Below are 20,697 nucleotides of genomic sequence, written 5' to 3'. Positions count from 1 at the left end.
CAACTTAGAGTGGACCCTTTGCTTCCCTCTAGAAGGATTAAGCCCCCCCAACCACATTTCCGGGGAATGGGGAGGGGGTGGGGTTCAAAATACCAATTACAGCCAGAAGTAAATCCACCCATCTCTGATTCTGCTCCCTGAAACTCAGCCCCTTTCACCATCTTAAGGTTTTGGCATTAAGATGTCAGTTATTCCTGTACCCCATTCTCTAGCAAATAAATATTTAAGCAAATATAATCTAAACATAAAATAACCCGTTTCCATTTCCTTCTTAGACTCATTTCTTTGGGCATGGGGCCAGTGGGAACAAAAAGAATATATTTTTTTCTTCACACTGGAAATTATATAGACAACCCAGAAAGTTCCCTGCTTCCACCTAGCACAGGGTTGGCCAACCTGCTGCCTCAACTCCCCCGCATTATTAAAACACAAAGGTCCCTGGAGGGGTGGGGTGGAGGAGGATGTTCAAATTTACACTGGTATAAAGCATTCAACCTTCATTTGCAAATTCAAAATCCAACAGCGGAGATTTTTCAGGAGTTTAATGACTCGCCAAGGTTTTGTGTTCTCAGTAGCTCCTGTCATATGATAATATACTTAGAGAGAGAATCCCCCCCCCCTTCCATCCCCTTACCCGCTCCAGGGAGGGGGCTGCCCTCGGGCAGGATGCTAACCTAGTCCGAGGGCGGCCTGCAAGTCCCAGGCCCACCCTACAGTACCTTAGAGCCCAGCGAGGTGACAGCAGGCCCGGCCTGCCCCCGCAGCTTCGGCTCAGCCAGGCGCACAGGGAGGGATGGGCCCAGGGTCCCCACTTCTATAAGGTCGTCAGGTCCGTGTGTTGATCCTTGGCCAGAGCCTGCAAATGCTGGCCGGGGGTAGCTGAGGAGGAGCAGGATGAGGACGATGAAGACCTGCCTTTGGTGTTGGGCAGCTTGTGGTCTTTTTTCCACTTCATCCTCCGGTTTTGGAACCAGATCTTGATCTGGCGCTCAGACAGACACAGAGTGTGAGCTATTTCAATCCGACGGCGCCGCGTCAGATACCTGTTAAAATGAAATTCCTTTTCCAGTTCCAGGACTTGCTGCCGAGTGTAGGCCGTCCGAGACCGCTTGGGCTCCCCGCCACCGGTGTAGTTGGGGTTTACTGAGAGGCAAAAGAGACAGCATGGTCAGGTCGGCGCCTGCGTGGCCACTAGTTAAGCCCCCGGCCAGTGCTGCTCACTTCCTGGTGCGCCCCGAGGTCCGAGGCCCTCCCTATGGCTCCAAGCCTGCTCTCCCTCCCTCCCACCGTCTCTCCAAGAGACGCTCACTCCTACCCCCCCCCCCACACACACACCCACACACTCCCCAAGCAAGCAGGCAGGGATCCCTAACTCTGCTCCCATCTCCCCGGCCCACTGAAGGCTCTGGAATTTCCAAGCATTTTGGAAAGCGCCCTTTCCTCCACCGTGTACCCTCTGTTCTGAAAATGGAATTCTCCCCACCCCACCCTCATCTCCACCCCCTTTTATACCCACAGACAAGCAGCCAGCCACAGGGTCCCACTCTGCTCCCCTCAGCTATAAACATTTATGGAGACAGTAATTGAGGCGCCCACTGAAGCCCCTACCCACTCGCACCCCCTCCCGGGGCCCAGGCCAGAGGTCGCCAGCCCACGCCTTACCAGAATTCACATGCACCTTCTTCATCCACGGGTAGACCACTGCGGGCTGCTTGAGTGCAGTCCCGGGGGGCGGCTGCTTGGGGCCGCCTGGCTGGCTGCAGGCCCGGGCTCCGGGCGGGGGCGCAGGAGGCGCCGGGCACGGCTCTCCCGGGGCGCCGTAGTGGCCTCCCGGTTCTTGAGGGTGACCCCGCGTGGGCAGCGACGATCCGGGACCCGGGCCGCCTCCGAAGGTCTGCTCACTGAAGTCAGGCCGTGGGTAGAGCCCCGGGGGCTGGAAGTCGGCACCCTGTGCACCTCCGCTGTAGTAGTCGGCTCCCTGCTCGCCTAGGTAGCCGCCCTGCAAATATTCCTCACACGGAGGGAACTTGGGGTCCACATACTTGGAGTTCACCATATAGGAACTCATGACCATTAATTTCAGAAGGTAGAAAATACTAATTTTTCTCGTGTTGTCTTTTTTTCTCCTTCCATAGGGCCCTCCTACTTGCTGTCAACTGAATAAAGTTGGCGGCCATGTGACCAAGCCAGCCAATAGCGAGGGAGGGAGTTTATCACCGGGTTGGTGAGCATCTCATAATTTTCACAAATTTAACTAAATAACATACGTGTAATCAAGTAACTCGCTGTGGCACATACGAGGGCCCGAACCAGATGTTAATGTACTTCTGATCCCCAGTATTCTCATTCCCTGCAGGTAACCCCAGCTTTTGTCTGCCTCTGACTTTGCTAACCTCCAGTGCCCTTTCCACTCACCAACCTGTCTGAAAACAGCCCCCCAAAGTAAGCACAGTTCAAAGGAGAATAAATCCCCATATGTGTCGGGGTGTGGGCATCAAAAGGCAGGTGGGCGAGGTAGATTCTGAGTTGAGCAGAGTACCCCCTGGCAGGCAGGGCTCCCGCCAACCCAGCTCCCGCCAATCCAGCCGCGGGAACGGGGACTCTGCCATACAAAGGCCGAGTCCTGGCTTTGTCTTCGTCAGGGTCACCCAAAAGTTACCACAATCTGACTGGCCTGAATCAATTTAGGCAATGAGTAACCACCAAGCTCTCTGTGAGTGCCCAAGCTGGGATGTTTTTAGCCAAAGCTGGGCCTTGCGGGTATGACAAGAGTGTCCCACTGCATCAGCCTGTGAAGTTGAGGGGTACACCAGGAAGATGGTGAAGGCACCTTCACCCCACCCAAATGGATCCCAAAGGACCCTGTACTCCTTTCTAGCTTGCCTCCTTCCCATACTGGCACTCAGTTTCCAGGGAGCCTCTCACCGGGCACCCTCCAACCTTGTGCTCCTTGTGGGCAGAGCTAGGGCTACCTGGCCTCAGACCTCACTCACCAGTCCTCCAAAACCTAGCCTTTTGGCCCTGAATTCATACAATCAGTTATGGTTCTCACAAGAGACTCTGTATAAAGGTGAACGGCTTCTCAAAGAAAAGGGTGCTCTGTGACACTAGTCTCAGGCAATCCTCCCGGAGTCCAATGTAATAAAAGAGAAAAAGGCGATTGACCTAGACCGGCTGCTTCTGGCCTCTCCTTCTGACTCAGGCTATTTCGGAGAAAAGTGAAGTTTTTGCATCGACCATATATTCCCCTAGAATCGAATCTGTGACTATGTGGATACCACACAAATTCGGTTCTACAGGGTATATATAGACAACGTTACTACCTCCAGGTTCCACCCAAATCCGGTAACCAGACCGTTGCCAGCCTTGGCCTCTTCCTCAGAGCCACCATTAGCCCGACACAGTCACTCGCATTTTCAGAGACAGTTTAGGTAGCCTAAAGGGCTTGGTGGTAATTTGCAGCAACGAGTTCCCCATCCTTGTACCAGGGCTGGAGTTACCAACCAGTCAAAGAACCAGGGCAGTCTTCTTAGGGAAGGAAAAATAATTCATCCCAGAAATGGCTGTTTTATTATTCCCCTTCTCCAGATCCAAATATCAGCGCCCCCCCCATCAAGTGGTATTTTCCAGAAAAGAGCAAATGCTCTTAGTGGCAGAAGAAAGGCAAGAGAGAAATAAATATCCTCTGTCCATTATTTTTCGCACTGCCAGGCAAGCCAGGTTGACTGACAAAGCTAGTTCTTCAAGAAGTCTCACATTTACCTTCCTGGGCCCTGAGCCGGCTGATGGCTGGCCTCTCGGTCCTGCTGCTGCTGCAGACCCCTGAGGCAGGCACTGCTTGCAGGCACCAAACTGCCCTGGGTTGGGGCCAGCGCACTAATGGTGAAGGGCAGGGCAAGGGGTCATTCGAAATCATTTACAAACATATCACAAAGTTTCATTATTTTTGCTTTGCCGACAGCAGCACAGGAGTACAAAAGTTCATGAAAAGCGTCATGAACCTCAGTGTTGTCTGGGGCTTACCCCTCCGTTCAGGGCACCGAGAGCACAGACGCACTCAAGGCCCGAATGGATTTCAGAAGCAGAGGGATGCCCGGGCTTGAGTGGGGCTTTGGGATCCCTGACCGTAGGTCAGAGGTGTTAAAATGTTTTTTGTTTTGACTTTCCCTTAATGATTCAAAAATTAGTTTCTGCCTGGTGAGATGGAGCAGGGAGACTCCCTTCTGCACCCCCCAGTCTGGCAAAATTGGCTGCCTGCTTCTACTCTGCATTTTGCACCCTCCCCCCTCCACCCCATCCCAATCCATTGGTTCCAGTGCTTTGGATTTTTTCTAGCGATTTCCTAGTGCCAATTCTAACAAGAGCTCTGAAGCTACCCCAACACTTCCCTTGGCCCAGGGAGGTTCCCCCCAACCCTCCCTATTGCCAGTGCTCCCACACATCTGCTGTCTTGGGGACACTGGGCCCAGGCTTTATCCAGACCAATTGGGGGATACTGCTGGGCTGGATGGGGACCCAGTGAGAGTATACATTTTCATATTTGTTAGACACTGTGACCTGCATTTCACCTTATAGCTCGACTTGTTCAGACAGGTCAAAGCCAACGAGTTATTGATGAACAAACACGTTAAATATTCACCTCCTTCACAAGTGTTCGTACAAATGCTTTTGATCTCTTTGGTTTTTGTGTTGTGTTCGGCTACAGGGTACTGAATGTGGGTTTTCAGGCCAGGAGCATCAGTAGGGATAAGCACCCAAGAGCCAGGGTAGAAAGGAGGCAAGACAAGAGGGTCCTGGGGATACAAGATGTTACAGCCTTGAGCCCAGCCTGGTTTATAGAGGGGACTATGTACTGGGCAAAATCTCTACTTCTGAGGGTGAGCGCAAGCCCCAGGGAGTTGACTAAGTTGTCCAGCTTGGAGGGCAAAGAAACCTGGCCCAGAGCCAAGTCCCAGTTTCTCCGACCCTGGAGAGAAGGTCTCATCAGAGAGGAAGGGTGCCTGATTCTTACAGCCCTCACATGTTCCATCTTCCATTAAAATAAAACCATCTCCATTTTGCAGTGAGGGAGGGGCTACTGTTCTTTTTCCCCTTGATTTTTCCACCACTATCTTCATCTTAACGAAACAGTCTTCCTGAAACTTCCTGGGGCCTCCTCATATATGTACCTGTCTTCCAGTGGCAATGCAACTCAGAAGTATCTAACTTCCGAGCTTGGGGCTCCAAGAATCTATGCCTCCACCTCACCCGTCCCAATCAATCCCCACTCCCATATATGCCTGCAACACCAGTGGTTCAGGCTCAGGAATTCTCGAATTGAAGCTATAGAGAAGCGGAGGTGAATGAGAAGGGCCAGAGCCGTATTCCTCCCTCCTCCCTCAGCCGGTGTCCCCAGCGGAGCGCCCAAACCGCAGAGGTTGGGGCCGGGGGAAGGGCAAGGAGGAACTTTCACCTAAAGCTCAGAATTCTCAGCCCTTCCAAGAAGCGGGCCCATTCAACACACCTGCGTAGAGTCTGTTTTTCTTTTTCTTTCTTCTTATTATTAAAAAACAAAAACAAGAGAAGATTGGGCCACGCGGGACTGGGTTAAGCTGGGCTGGGCTGAGGGGAGGGAGATCGCGTTGCCTTGGAGTTTGGCAGGTTGGTTACAGCAGAAGGCGATGCTAGCCGCAACATATTAGGCGAGCTGCTAATTAGCTGCACGCTCTTAACAGAAGCGTATTCCGCAGCGGAGCTGCACCTGTGCGAGATGGGAAGCCCTGGGAAGGCCCGGATGGTCCAGTGAGGCCCAAGAACATGCGTGAAAGCCTGCGCGGGCATGTTCCCTTAGTTAGATGACTGTGAACTAGGCCCCAAAAATCTTTCTAGGAGCTCAACTTAGAGCCTCCACCTCCAAAGCGAGCTCCCCTCCCGTCGCTAGGGCAGGGGAGGCAGGGCCGTTCTTCCACCCGCCCACTCCCCTCGCGGCCCTTGCCTGCCACCTCCCCAGCTATTAACACCGCCTCTTCGGGATTCGGAAGAAACGGGAAGGTACTTACAGCGGCGGTTCCTCCTGGTCCAGAACCTGTTGCAATGAAAACAGGAGTCACTTAAATTCCATAGGAAAATAAAACAGGGAAAGATGATGCACAGAAAATTTACAAGGCCCAGGCACCCCACCAATACAAAGATATCCCTCCTTTGGGTGCCCGCCCCCAGGAATTGCGCCAAGTTCTCCGCAGAGTGGAGACCGCAGTCCTCAAGGGCAGACCCGCAGAGTAGGAGAGTATGACCCACATCACCTCCTCCACTCCACGCACCCTTGGACAAAACCTTACTGGTTGCTTGGCCCGGCTCAGGCTGCTTGTAACAGGGTTTCCCCAGTGGGAACACGGGAAGCAAGGAGAAAATGGGCCTTTGTGTGTTTCCTTATGCAGAATCGGCTGGGTGGGCGCAGGTCCACTTGGGAGGTGGCAGTCACAGACAGCATCTGTCCCCAGCCCCAGCTTTCCGTCTATCCCCTGTTGGAAGCAATTCAGTCCCCTTTTCCAGTTTCATATTGGTTTAGAATTCCTCAGTCCCAAACTAGTGCTCCCAAAGCCCGTCTTCTCCTTCCCAAAGAAGGACCAGACAAGGCTGGGACTTGCCTGCCCACTTATGCTCCAGTTCAGAACAAAGAGCTATTTCCAAGGGAAATGAGGACCCAAATGATAACGTAGGAGGAGGAAAATCAATGGGTTTCAAGGTAAATGGCAATGCTTTAGATTGTTATCCAGCTCTGTGGACATGGCATGATTTTGTCAGCAGCTGCTGGAGAAACCACAAAGCAACCTCACAAAGCAGTGGTCCTCCCAGGGATGGTGTCCAGCTTTAAGTTTTCAGTCTCCTCTAGTTTTATTCTAGGATGGCAGTCTTCTCTGAGAAATCTCAGAAGCGAAGCCATCACCATCCTCATCCTTTCTCTCTTTCCACCTAGACTACCACTGTCTTATATTCCACTTCTGAAACAGATGCTCCATATGGGGAAGAGAGAGACAGTAAGCCCCTCTTGTGAGGTGGGAATCCTCAATTCCTAGCTTTATGGGTCCAGAGAGAGGGGAGAAAACCAGGATTCCCCTTCTCTCCCTTAACTTAGGTTTAGGCTAAAATTAGAATTAACTTTGAAGGGACCTCTTCTCACCCCAGGAAGAAAAGAGAGGCAGAAAAACCCCCCACCCTTGCAGCTGTCCTGGAAAAAGTAAATGACTTACTGGTTTTCTCTCCTAGTGGGCATTGGGAGCTGGGAGTAGAACTGCCTCCATTGAGCTGGGCGCTAGCTGGAACCTCTCACTTTCCTATCGCTGCTCCAGGAACCAAGCATCTGCACTTGTATGCTCTTAACCTAATTTATGGTGGGAATTATATTTTGGCTTGTCAACTCTCAAGCCATAAAACAAAGTTTATTGGAATCACGTGCTCGTAAATAGCCATTCAGGTCCCATCTCTGAAGAACCATAAATAACCTTTGGCTTTAAACTTTTATTCACTAAATAAAGGTTCACTGCAACTGTTCCCTCACATTTAAATAGTCCCAAATATCCAGGATGCAAGAGGGTCATATTCATATCAATACCCCAGGCTTTTCAAATAGCATCTTTTCAGAGACGTCTGTTTAAGTTGGGAGATAGTACTATTTGGAAAAGGCTGGTTGTGGGCATGTCTTATGATTCTTTGGCTGCATTCACTGTGAGTACCTTCAACTCCTTTATTTCAATCATTTTCTAGCTATAGATATGGTAAATAAATAAAGAGGAAAATAAAAGGCCACTTTTTACTTGCTTATACCAGAAATTATTTGAGATCTTGTTCAAGCTTCAATAGAAAAAAGGGTGGTTGGGAGAGGCTGGGTGGGCTTGGGGGTGGGGTGGCAGTTGGAGTTAACACTTGGTTTTTGTTGTGGATGGGCTCAGCAAAGTTGAAGGTAGCCACATACCTAGAAGTTTCTATAATTTGCTTAGATCTGAAAGGAAAGCCTTTGCAAGTGACCAAACTGCTTAAAACAGCAAGACTTGGGGTTTGGTAAAGTGAGAAAGTGGAGAACAGCCCCACCGGAATCTTTAGCAACTGAAACTCTAAAGAAGGTTATAAAACAATAAAACAGTCCTGGTGTGAAGGGGAGAGGGTGTGAGGAAGCAAATGAGGCTCTCAAGGAACCCAAGACCAGGAAGTCAGATGTCCCCACGCCTACCGTGCCCCAACCACTGGGCTCAGGCTCACGGGACGGGACCCAAACCTGGGTGGGTCCTCTCCCCCACCACCCTCTCCCCCACTCGTGAACTGCCACTGCCACCAGAGGGAGAACCTAAGAGAGCTGGAAGGAGCATGCTCTCCTGCTGAGAAAGCCTAGAAAAGGAGCTTGGGCCTGAGGGCTGATCTACCGGAGAGTGTAACTGTCTATGCTTGGAGGAGGAGGTGGGGTGAGAAAGGCCCCTAACTCCTACCAACATAAGTAAATACAAAGAACTGACCCCTAGCCTCCTTCCATAGCCTGCCAGAGTTGCCACCAAACAGTGTGAAAACGTGTGGTTTTTACAATTCTGATGAAAGGACTGGATCTTCTGTGTAGATTTGCAGAGCACTCACACATAGGATTTCTAAATCAAATTCAGTTACAAAAATTCTCATCAGCAAGTCCCATCAAGTCCATGAAAGAGATCCCTCTCTACAAAGACCTCTTTGCATCCTAATTCCCACCCATTCTCCAGGCATTTCTAAACCCATTTCCTGATTTGACTTTCATTAGCTAGAAAGCAGGGGGCTGTTAGCCCAAACTGTATGACATCCACTTTTCCTTTGCTTCCCCTATTAACCACTTAGGAGGATCTTTTCTTTTACATTTGATAGCATCTATTTTTAAAATGAGTAAAGATCAACCTTTAAAAAAATGGTTTCTGGTTCTGTTAGCACTAGGTGATCAGCTTCAAAATTAGTCCTTGTTAAACCACTGTAAAAAATAAAGTTTGAGGGGGTGGGAAAAGCTTTCTTTATTTTTCCTTAAATGAACAAAACAGAACTAATCAAAGGATGTATGACCTTCTAGGCAATTGTCATGAGCTTTTTATAAGGGTGGGGTGGAGTAAGGAGAAGACCAGTCTGAAAAGATCGTGTTTGAAACAATGCCTGACACCTACCTAGTCAGGGTTTAGTAGATATGTATTTTTTAAATTAATGATGATGAAGGATGGTGATTAGGACCTGCTTTCAGTCTTCACTGTGGCTTACAGAAGATGAATGAAATTAAACAGCCTACTCTGTATAGTTAAATAATAACAGGAAAGTAACTAGCTATGCATAAGGGATGGAGGAAAGAAATGAAAACAGTGAAGCAGACAACTTCCATTACTTTCTCATCTTAGGGCAGCCAGGAAATGTGGTTAAGGAGAGAGTGTCCATCTTCCTACAATCTTCCTTTGTACCACCACCACCCGCCCCCCGGCCCCCAACCCTCAATGTCCTGGGCTTCTATAGATGAATGAGAGAGTAGAGACAGGAAAGAGCAAACTCCATCTAGTAAGAACTCTGAGCATCAGATGGGGACAGCAGACTAGCTTGGGCTAATTTGTTGGTATTTTCTCAAGGACTTTCAGTGGTAGTAGTAGTGGTAATAAAAGAGAAGGTAGGGGAGCAGAAGTTGAAGCCTCCTTAAAAGCCAGTAAGGAATTAGTTTCTGGGTAAAGTGAGATTGTAGTCATTATCCCTCCCCATTTGGTTGGAAAGAGACTGTTCTGGGAATTCCTCACAGAGAGCTCCCAACCCAGAAAGTAGAACAGCTCCCAGGAAAGAATAGAGTATAAAGGGGTCCCAGGAGGTATCAGCTATACTCCAAATGTAATGAGATCTGCCTTCTGTCTACCAAAGGGCCTGTGCTATATGGCCCCAGGTAAGAGTATTCTGATCTTGACTTTTAAGAGGTTTCTTGCCCAGAGGTGGCATTAAGCTCTCCCCTTAAACTAAATACCCACAAAACTAGGATAGGTGTGGATGGGACTTTGGGTGAACTCCCTAAGCTAGGAATAGAAGAGAGAAAGGAGACTGCCCAGGCCTGGCACTTAGGGACACATGCTGGGGGTAGAGACAGAGAAGGGCTTATCAGGGAGTCCCAAGTAGGAGAGAAATATGATTTCATATTCTTGGTACCATGCTCTATCATTGAAAGAGGAATACTTCTACTGGCACCCACACCCCTACCCCCTGCAAAGGAATCCACTCATCGGAGCTTTGGCTTTGTGTCCTCTGGGAAGAAAAGGTGACTACAGAAGAGGACTTCAGTACTTAGATATTATATCCAAAAGAATGGGCCCTGGGGCAGGATCTCTGACAGTGGGGTCAGTGGCTAGAAAAGGCTTCAATGGTCCCCAAAAGGGGTGGGTCTGCGATGACCATCTTTTGAGAACCAGGAATGAAGGTTATATGACACAGAAGCAGGGAATGGCTAGGGGGCTACCGCACTGCCCTATGCCATGGACCAAAGTCCACCTGACATGGTTGATAGCAAAAGAGACTATGTGTGTTTTGAGAGAAAATATGACCCAGGTAAACTCCTGATTAAACCAAGAGAAGCATCTTAGCCAAGGGCTGTGGAGGCCCTCATAGGAAAAATCTATAGGCAGAAGTCATGGAAGCCAAGGCTAAGAGGGTGAAACCTGATTGCAGAGGGTGCATACATATATGTGTGCTGTAGCCTAAGGTAGTATTTACATAACTGTATTTAAAAGCATAAGGAATCTCAAAAATTTGGAAAGGCTGATGGAAATTTTGGGGCTAAGGCCTCTCAAAGACACATCTTGACATCACTATGGCCCAGGTTGGGAGCTATGGCCCAGTTATGGCCCTGGAGCTCAGATCTAGGAACACAAGCAGATTAATGAGGAGTGGGGCACTCCTGGCTTCCCCTTCCGTTGTCCACTGGCCTTTTGCTTTTCTGTCCTGCTCTAGATTTCAAGAGACTAAAAAGTGAATGTTTTCCCTGGGGCTCTAAAAGAGGGTTCTTGCCCTGGTAGGTGTGACTGATAGGTGGTGGTGGAGAAGGTGACTTCAGGAGGTGGACAGTGGGGTCTGCTCTCTGGAAAGGCCTAAAGCCCTTTGTAGGAGTTGCAGGTTTGTCTATGTGGTTGTGAAGCCTCCCCACCTGACATCTGCCCACTGAGGAGCTAGGGGTACTTTCTTCCTGAGTGTGGCCATGAAGTATACCTGTAGACAGGTGCCAGACACTGAGACCCAAGGGGGCAGGGCCTATGAGGCAAATTACAACAACAGGAAGTGTCCCAGAACTATGTGTTCCTGGGTCTGCCACTTCATGTGTGACCAAGCCTAGGCCTGTCTTTTCCTCTGTAGAATTAAAGGATTGGGTGAGTGAATCAGGCCTTTTTCAGCTCTAAAAGTCTAGGGCTGATTGCTCAGCAGAAAAGGAATAGTGATGATAAGGAATACATACTGAATGCTTGTTATGTGCTCCAACACTCTTTTAAGTAGTTAACCAGTGAGTTAATGTATATAAAGCAGTTAGAATAGTGCTTAATGCATAGTACTGCGGTATAAGTAAAAATCCTCGTTAACACTTGAAGGTACTCTCATTATCCCTACTTTTCAAATGAGGATACAGGCCCAGAGAGCTTTCCCTACTTGCCTAATGCTGCACAGCAGGTAGATGGTAAAGGTTTGAACCAAGGAAGTCTGAACGTACTCACTTTGAAATCTCCAAGTTAGAAAGGGATCAATGTCCCTTCCCCTAAATGTGAGCAATTATTCAGCCTATGGGATAGTGACATTAGAAAACCCAGTTAGGGAGTGAGCCCCCAGAACTATAGGGATTTCTGAGTGGTGGAGGGAACTTTGCTCCTAGAGACAGAATAACCATAAAGGAAACAGGAGAGACCTGACTGGTGTGGCTCAGTTTGCTGGACATTGTCTTGCACACCAAAACATCCTGGGTTCAATTCCAGGACAGGGCACATGCCTAGGCTGTGGGTTCAGTCTTCAGCTGGAGCGAGTATGTAACCTATTGATGTTTCTCTCTCACATCCATGTTTCTCTCCTCTCTTTCCCCCTCCCTTCCCCTCTCTTTAAACCCTCTCTCCCTTCCTCTCTCTAAAAGCAATGAAAAAATGTCATCTAGAGATCCTTGATCAAGTAGTTCTCAGACATAAGTGTGCATCCTAATTGCCTTAGAACAACAATTTTTACAAATTGCAGGCCCCTGACATTATGATTTAGTAAGAAATCCGGTGTGAGGCCCAGGAACCTGCATTATAAACAAGATCTGAATGCAGGCCTTGATTTAAGAACCAATGCCCTGCAAGAGGAAAAAGAGGGCGAAAAACTGCATTGCCAGGAGACAATGGAGGATCAACAGGGTTGGATTAGAGCCAGTTGTTGAAGCTGGGTGCCACTGCAGGTACAAGAAATGCCCCGTGGAGCCTACCAAAGGCCTGAATGGGAGCAATGGTGGAAGAAGGGTATGTGGGTGGTGTGGAAAAGGGTAGAGAAGGGCATCTGCAGAGTTCTCAAGTCGAAAAATCAGTAAATTTCGCCCTGCCTCTCAAAGAGAACCCCAGGGGAATCCTGGGACCCAGGCCTTGCTCTGGGTGAACCAGGACAAAGCCCCGAGGAGGAGGCACCAAACGCTATGCTTTTCAAGGCCACCCATTCTGGGTACCAGGGGTCGTGGGAAGGCAAAGTGTCAAGAATAGCAGCCCAGCATAAGGGAGCTCCTTGGGACCCTGTGAATTGAGCGGGACTTGCCCTACCACAGAACCCAAGTTTCCTGCTCTTAGGAGGCAAGCGCGCTAAAATCACGCCCCCTCCGGGAAAGAGGAGAGTGAGGTAGCCTGTCTGCCACCCCGGAACCTGCCTTCGGGCTCCCGGGACTAGAGGCAGTCTCAGCCGCTTGTTCTGAGAAGCTACCCCCTGGGACTGGGCGCAGTGTCCGGACCCTCGTTAGAGGCACAAAGCACTTTGAAAGCGGAGGTGGAGCGCGGGTAGAGGGATGCCCGGGGTCAAGTTTCCTCCCCTCCCTCACCTCCCCCGCCCGCTTAGCGCCCATTGCAACCCCGGTACTGCTGCAGCCTCGAGACGCTTGTCCTACAGCGCCTCCTCCTGGACAAGGTGCCAGACAGCTGAGCAGGGAGACTGCACTCGCCTGGATACTGTGGGCCCGAGCTTCGTTGTATGCGCGGAGGTCTTCCCGCACCAGAGGCTGGGAGCTCGTCCAGCGGTGTGCGCTGCCTGAGTCCAGAGAAGTCAAGAGGTCTTTGAGGCCGCCTCCTACAGCACCCCCTACAGCACTGACACAGGCTCGTGGTCCAGGAGCATGTATTCCCCCATTAATTAGGCAAGCCCAGGGGGAAAATCCTCCAGCTTCTCCGTTTATTTGTTTATTTATTTATTTGACCGCTTTCCACTGAGCCGCTGCCCCCGCAGAGCCCTCAAAGATGTTGATACGGGGAAGGCTGGCTCATAGGATTGGCCTAAAGTTTGGCGGTTTGAACACGCGCCAAAAGGAAAGGCCTTTTCCGAAAGCAGAACATCAGGGTGAAAAAATCTATATACTTCCTTGAGGATCACATATATAAATTATTCTTTCACAGTTTTAAATATACATGTATGTGTGTATTTATTTTAACACCTTGAAAGAAGATTTGGTTTCCCTTTAGCGACCAGCTCGTATTTGCCGACTGTTTCTAAAGTACAGATTTAAATTGGGGTGAGGTGGTGAGTCAAGATGATTGAAAATAATGTAGTCAAGGGCAAGACGTTCAGCTATATTTAGATTGAAGGCTGGAATAAAACAAAGATGAGTAGCGATTCCTGAGGGAGGAGTGGAGAGATCGGGTTATATTTTCCTGCTCTGACTACACTAGTCTCCCTCCCCCCATCCATGCTTTGCGGGTTGGTTCTCCGGGTGGGGCTATTTCACTGCACATGCGCCAGACGCTGGTCGAGGCCAGGCGCTTGGGAGCTGTGCGGGGTGTGGGCGCCACCATGCACTGCTTCAGCGCCTACCTGGAAAGGCGCTTAGACGCCCTATCTCAGACAGGCAGGAAACATACTTTTCTTTTTCAGGAAAACCTGTATTAAAAGCGTCAACTGTCCTTTCCGGTTTGCAAACCCTGTTCCGCAGACCCAGCACAATCGCCACGTTGCCAACACTCTCAAGTGTCATTAGGATCAGCAATTTCATATCTAGTGCACAGCATCCATTATTTGAGGCAAGGAAAAATAACTCTATGTTCAAAGAGCACAACTTTTCCCTCATTCTGCACAACTATAAAATCTAAGGGACCAGGTCCTAGAAAGAGGGTATCTATTCACACCGATTCCGGAAAAGTGGCCCTAAATTGGACTTAAATCGGAATTCCGAGTTCTTGGTGGCTTCTCCCCTGTTTCCGGTGCCCCTACATGCCCTGCCCGGCGGCCGCACTGCGGCAAGGCCGTAAATACCTCTAACAGCTGCCTGCCAGCCCGGAGTGAAATACTGTCTTTGTTTCAATTTCCCCTGCTTCTCGAGCTCAGAAAACAAAATTCTGGCGAAATATATTTATTTGGAGGAGCATACGACAGGAAAACACATTTGTTTTTCAGCCCTGGTGCTTAGCCACATTTATAACAGCAAGCTTTGCTGTCTTTCCTGGTCCTCAGGGAGACCGCAAACCCAGCTCACAGCCTGATCCAGAGACATCAAGGCCCTGACGTGCCATGGGCTCCCTGATGTACAAGCTGATAGAAGTGCGGGCCAAGGACCCTGGGAGTTAACACTCCCCAGCTTGTGAGCTCTAAGGATCCAAGTGCTTTTTATTTCGTTAAATATTTTATTGGGTTAACAGGGACAATGGAGGCATTTGCGGCAGTGGCAAAAGCGTTAACTAGTCTCCTCGTGGACTAAGTGGCCTGAGTTTAAATGTGATTTGCAGATTATTTATTCCCTTAGATGCAATCAGCCATTCAGTTCCAATAAGCTCTTAACTCTACCATGGGGTGGGGGTGGAGGGCTCTTTGTAAAAAGAGCCCTTCAGTCCTCCGTATCTGTCTGCCCATGACATCACCCTCTGCTGCGTAATTGGACCTGTAGCCCGCCCAGGTGTCTAGTCACTTGGATGAGCTCAGCCACCGAACCCCTCAAAAAGCAATTTAAGTTTTCAATACCAGGGTTTGACCATCATGGACTTAGCTCCTCTCCACCCCCACTGTGGTCGCAGCCACCTAGGGGCTTCTTAGGCTCTGGAGCTGCCAGGGGAGGGCCTAAGAGCCCCCAACCAGGGCCCTGCTTTTCAATAGATGATGCTTTTTATCATTATGAAAGACTAATCTCAACAGCCATTGCACCATAGTAGAAAAGTAGTTACCACATATGGACAGTCCAGATTTAAAAATCTTTCGAAGTTTCATATTTGTGAGTGATCCACTACAATTCCGTAGACGTCAATTGGCCACAAACCGTGGCCCTCCATTTTGAAATTAACGTGATTCCATAGTCAATTACTAAAAATACCTTTCTACAAAGAAATGCTTTTACAGCCAACAAGGTTACATTGGATTATCTAGGGAATTTAAGTTTTGCCACTGGATGCTTTGGAAATCACACTCCGCCCTGCGCAGGTCCACGCCATGCGCAATGCGGCAGTTTGACCGAAGGTTTTAATATTTCACAATGTGTTCATGAGTAAATAGGCAACTGAATTTGAGAACTAAATCCTCAAGTACTTTTCAAAATCTGTGGTAGAAAATGGCATTCTTTTTTTTTTGTAAAGATGTTCTTTTGATTCATAATGTTTCAGTTCAGTAATTTTGAAGTAGATGAGATGTTGCTATAAAATATTGATTTGTAGGCCAAAAAAAAAAAAAAAGAATCCACAACACGACAGTACATCCAGAGAGCAAAATAAAGTATTTACCCTTTTCCTACTCTGTCAAGTAGGAAACACATGCAATGTTTGATCATACACATGCTTTGCATTTCTGAAATGTCTAATTGGTTTTTTATCCAAGCCCTGCACCAGATTTCCTGATACTACAACCTCCTACCAAATGCATCCATTTAGTGACATAAAATAATACAAATTCACTTTTCGAATTACTAGGTGTGGGAGGAACCTTTCTTGAGTTGTTACAAGAATTCACTAAAAACTACAAAATAGTTAAAAATATTAACATTCCATCTCATACACAAGGCCCAATAAACCACAAACCCCAGAAATTAGTCAGCATCACCCACCAAAAGCCGAGGTTAAAAAACCAAATACATCATGGGTAGACAAAATCCACCCTACCCCCACTCCAAGCCCCAACCCTCAAAAAACACCTGTTTGCCTCCCAGGTACCTCTGATCACAGATAAACCGCAGAACATTCTACTATAGAGGGCCTTTAGGGGCACCCAGTAACGCTGAGGCATCGAGGAACCACTTACACTCCCCAGGGTGGAGATTGAGGGGTTCTCTATACAAGCAGTGGGATCCTATCTGCCGCTACCCACCTCTGGGAATCTCCAAAGGTAACGGGCCTTCCCCTGGACTTCTCAGCTCAGCGGAACCCCACCGGAGACCCCTGGGGACGCCTGCTTGGAGATGGAGAGATTACGAAGCAGGGGTCGCAGACAGTCAACCGCAGGTCTCAGGGAAGTGTAGAAGGTCTGGCCGGGTTTCGGCCTGCTGCCCAAGGGGGTGGGCGCCTCGAGCTTCTCTGTGGCAGTGCTCCGCGCGCGTAGAGGGGGCGAATCTTACCCGGAGGCTGCAGAGCTGGAGGCGGGGGTCGGCCAGGGAGGCTGCTGTAATCCTTCAGGCGCTGCCGGCCTGTGCGCACCCTGGGCAGCATGGACCCGCTCAAGTCTGAGAAGAAGCCGCATCGGAACCGCAAGGCTGCGGCCACCCGGAGAGCAGGCCGGCTGCTCCTGGCGGGCGGTGTCGGCGCCGGCAGGGGCTGCGGCGCCTGGGGCTCCTTCCGGACTCTCCCGCCCGCGGGCTCCCCACCGGTTCCGGAGGCCGCTGCTGCGAGGCCGGAGCAAAGCGGCGGTGGGGCCAAGTTGGGCACCGGGTGGGAGCCGAGGCCGCCGCGGATCCCGCTCTCCCGCGACTGTAGCCCACCTCTGCAGAGACAAAGGTTAGAAAAAGAGGGGGTGAGGCTCCAGGAAGGCAGAATGCTAGGGGGAAATTCGCCTGGGAAATCAGGAAAAAGGCCGTGAAGGCGAGCGGCGTCTGCACATGACCAGCCTCAGCCAATGACAACCGCAAATAGGTCATAAAAAGGTCTATTACCAAGTTGTAAATTTTCTTCAAACAAAAAGGAATTTACTGCAATTCCTTGCGGATTTTGCACGTACAGCTTGCAAGCGCCATGTTTTTTCCTTTCTTTTCTCCCCCCCAACTTTCTCCCTCCTCCATTCCACGTTTTCTCTCCCTCCTCCACCCCACTTTCTTTCTCCCCACTTTCTCTCTCTCCCCCTGTCCCTCACTCCATCCCTCCCTGCCTCCCTCTCTCTTTTTTATCTTCCTTCCTTCCTCCCTCCCTCCTCTGGCTTTCTTCCTCTAGGTCCCTTTCCTCTGCACTCTCTGCCTCTCTTGCCTCCATGGTTTCTGACTCTCACCTTTTCTAGGAATTTTTTTTTTTTTTCGTCTTGGTTTGCCTCTAAACATCTGCTCAGTTTTATTCTGTGTGAGAAGGGAAATGACTGCGGTGTACTGCCCAGGCACTTAGATTGGTGATCCTGGCAGTCACCTCCCTCCAACTGTCTTTTTAGGGGGAAGGGTGTGGGGGAGGGGGACACTGGGCTTCTCTTCTCCCCTCCCCTCACGAAAAGGCCCACTCCCGCTCCGGAAGGCAGCGTAGTACTTTCGGATTTTGCCTCTCTCATCTAGCAAGCCAGCGCCAGCGATCTTGCGCAGAAAACCTGGCATCTGCAAACCAAGAAATCGCGCTCTCCTCCCTAACCCCTCTCCAATATAAATTGGGGTCCCTCCCACTTCTTGGGGTTTCTGTTGTAGGAGAATCACCAACCAGCTCAAAGGTTGGAAATGGTTTGATACTTGTCAACTCCAAAATAAGTTTAACCTCCCAGTGCCTGGCCTTTAGGCGGTAATATCATCCTGCTCAGCCCTGGGTTAGGGAAGAAGCAGTCTTTCTGGATCCCGTCTGAAACCCCTGGCTTTAAATCTCCCCTAAGTGCAATTCTCATTTCTATATAATTTTAGTTTCTCTCCTCTTCCCTTGTCTCCCAAATGCTTGTCCACTGGAAAGCCTGCTCAAAGCAATATCTAAGAGGAGAGAGGCTTTATTTATTCAGGAAAAGAGCAAGTCCCTATTTTCAGCCTTGAAAAAGTCGTTTTTCTTCAAAGGCAGGAGTCACATTCCCTTTGCAGTTTTGATGGGAGCTGCTCCGGTGAACCTCAGCTGAAAGGAAATGTCCTTGGCTAGTTCTAGCATTCTCATCATCATTAATGCATGGGCATGGCCATCGGGGCTTTAGAACCTGCCTGGAAAAGGCACCTCCTTCCCCCCTCCCTCATCCTTTCAAAGACACTGTCTTTGGATTCCTAGTAATGTTTGTAAATATTTGCATTGGATGTCTATGTGTAAGTTCTCTGCTATTAACGTCCTCACACCCAGTAAATACCTAAGTGGATGTGCACCTAAGCAAGAAGTGCACAGCACCCTCTGGAGCAGGCCATTTGTATTTCTTGAAGTTCTGATGACCTTGGATGTTTCTGATTTAAGAACTTCTGTTGCCGTCTGTCAGTAAAGGTCATATTTTTTTTCCAGAAGAAGTGTAGACTTTAACTTTTTTGGAGGGAACCAAAGCAGCAGCCAGGGTCCTCTAAAATGTTCTCTCTCTTCCTGTCTACCACCACATACCCAAGGATTCAACAAACACCGGGAAAGCAGAAAACACAAGCTTGGATGTGAAATAGCAATACATTCTCCACTGAGGAATAATAAAAGTGTTCAATTATATAAGAAAATAGGGCAAGTTGTTGGGCACTCCCAAGCTAGAACACTTTACACTGATTTATTCATGTGGGACTGAACAGACTGTTCAATTCTAAAATTTTCTGAGAAATAATCTCAATTGTCCATTTTCCTCTACCCCTCTACTCAAATAAGAGCAGAGCTTTATGACCCTCCTTTTCAGCTTGGGGAAGAAGGGCTATGAAAAGACTCTTTGCCCTAAAAAGGCAGCCATATTTGCACTCTTTCCCCCAGTGCAGAGATAGGGATGTGCTGGGCTTTGTGGAACTTCACAAAATGGCAATCCCTGAACTGACTTTTCTCTAGGAACCATTGAGACCCACATCCTCTTTTGTTTCTGGTCCTTGCAAACGGAGAACCTAAATCACTTAGAAGGCTTGGTTCTTTCACTGTGTTAACATTAGAGTCCTTACTTTTCTCTAAACGGTTTATAGACCTCTCTTAAGCAGATTCCCTAAGCAGTCCAGTGAAAGAAGCAGTTTCTGGGTGTGAGGACGGTTCCCAGGTTTATGCAAATTTCTGCAGCAAAAAATGTTTGCCGCAATCCTCAGTTGTTGACAGATATAAGCCAATTAGAAGAGCATCTTCTGTGCTTGTTACTTGGACCCTGTCTGCATGAAACACCATGATGGGTGGTTGGAAGCCACTGTAAAAAAGAAGGTGGTGAGTGTGTGTGATGTGTAATTCCCCAAGCTCTTTATTTGGAGACACATCTATGCTTTTCCCAGCTACAAAAGGAAACATATATACCGACATTGATTTATTAACCAATACTTCCTGCACATGTGTAATCTATGTATCTGTACAGATCCAACAAATATATACCAAAAATTATCAAATTTGTACATGTACAAATATTCTCAAATATACCAGTAACTGCAACAGTCTTTTTCTGTACATGAGCTATGATTTTACTATGTGGTTAGGGGGACTATGGGGCCAGAATGTACAGCACTTCCAGAGCAGCACAGAATTAAGAGGAAATGAGGACATTTTTACCGCCCCCCTCCTTCTTGATTTCCACATCCATCCATGTACCAGGTTCCCCACCTGATGGACTCTTGTCCAAATCAGTGGCTCTAAAAGTGGTATTTGGGGAGTACTCTTGAGTGGCAGAAAGCAAATTTTGCTAACAGACAAAGTAGTCCCTTAGATGGAGGGCAGCTGGAGTTTAGCCAATACCAGTCTCTGGCCAGCTTACCCGCTACCCCAGGCTGTTCCCTAGTCACACTTGCAGGCGTTTGGCGTCCTTGCTCTCTCTCAGCCAACAGCAGTAGCAGGCAGCACACAAAGCAAAATGTTTCCAAATCCAGCATGCACATTTGCAGCTGTCTCCTCTCCTGTAAATGTTTCTTAAGCCCCAACCCACCCGTGACTTAAAATTGTGTTTCCTGGCTCAGGTCAGAAGAATGCCACAGCCACGGTCTCTTCCCTGGATAGAAAGTCAGGTGGTGCTTTGCCTCTGACCCTGATTGGTAACATTTCCCTGGTCCTTAAAATGACAAACAGTCCGCCAATGTCTGAGTGATCCAGGCCTAAAACTATAGGATTCCACTTCCTTGCCTGGAAATGAATTACACTCTGGAAGTTAAAACTGTACCTCTCTAAAAACAAAGGCATCTAGAAAAAGCAGAGAGCTCTTCAATGTCTACATGATAAGTCTTTTCCTTTTTGAGGGGAGAAATGTTAGTTTACTTGAAAATCTCCTCTCCTGCCCCTTTTC

At 48.8% G+C, this 20,697-nt stretch overlaps 1 protein-coding gene and 1 long non-coding RNA gene across 2 annotated transcripts; both read right to left on the bottom strand.

The window, feature by feature from the left end:
* Positions 1 to 527: 527 nt before the first annotated feature.
* Positions 528 to 3,226, bottom strand: HOXD4 (homeobox D4). Its single transcript, XM_090280932.1, has 2 exons — positions 1,663 to 3,226; positions 528 to 1,143 (listed from the first exon to the last, which is right to left on the bottom strand). Exons 1-2 carry the CDS (start codon positions 2,072 to 2,074, stop codon positions 815 to 817), a joined length of 741 nt encoding a protein of 246 aa, XP_090137058.1. The 5' UTR covers positions 2,075 to 3,226; the 3' UTR covers positions 528 to 814.
* Positions 3,227 to 3,379: 153 nt separating this feature from the next.
* LOC150022278 (uncharacterized) lies at positions 3,380 to 16,776 on the bottom strand. The gene is made up of 3 exons (XR_016511888.1): positions 16,736 to 16,776; positions 6,039 to 6,064; positions 3,380 to 3,876 (listed from the first exon to the last, which is right to left on the bottom strand). It is a non-coding gene; the product is annotated as an uncharacterized LOC150022278 (long non-coding RNA).
* Positions 16,777 to 20,697: the final 3,921 nt, after the last annotated feature.

This window comes from Furipterus horrens, unplaced genomic scaffold, assembly GCF_987537825.1.
Source record: "Furipterus horrens unplaced genomic scaffold, mFurHor1.1.pri manual_scaffold_1, whole genome shotgun sequence".
Lineage (NCBI taxonomy): Eukaryota > Metazoa > Chordata > Mammalia > Chiroptera > Furipteridae > Furipterus > Furipterus horrens.
Note: the sequence above shows the minus strand (reverse complement) of the source record. Positions and strands in the feature narration are given on the sequence as shown.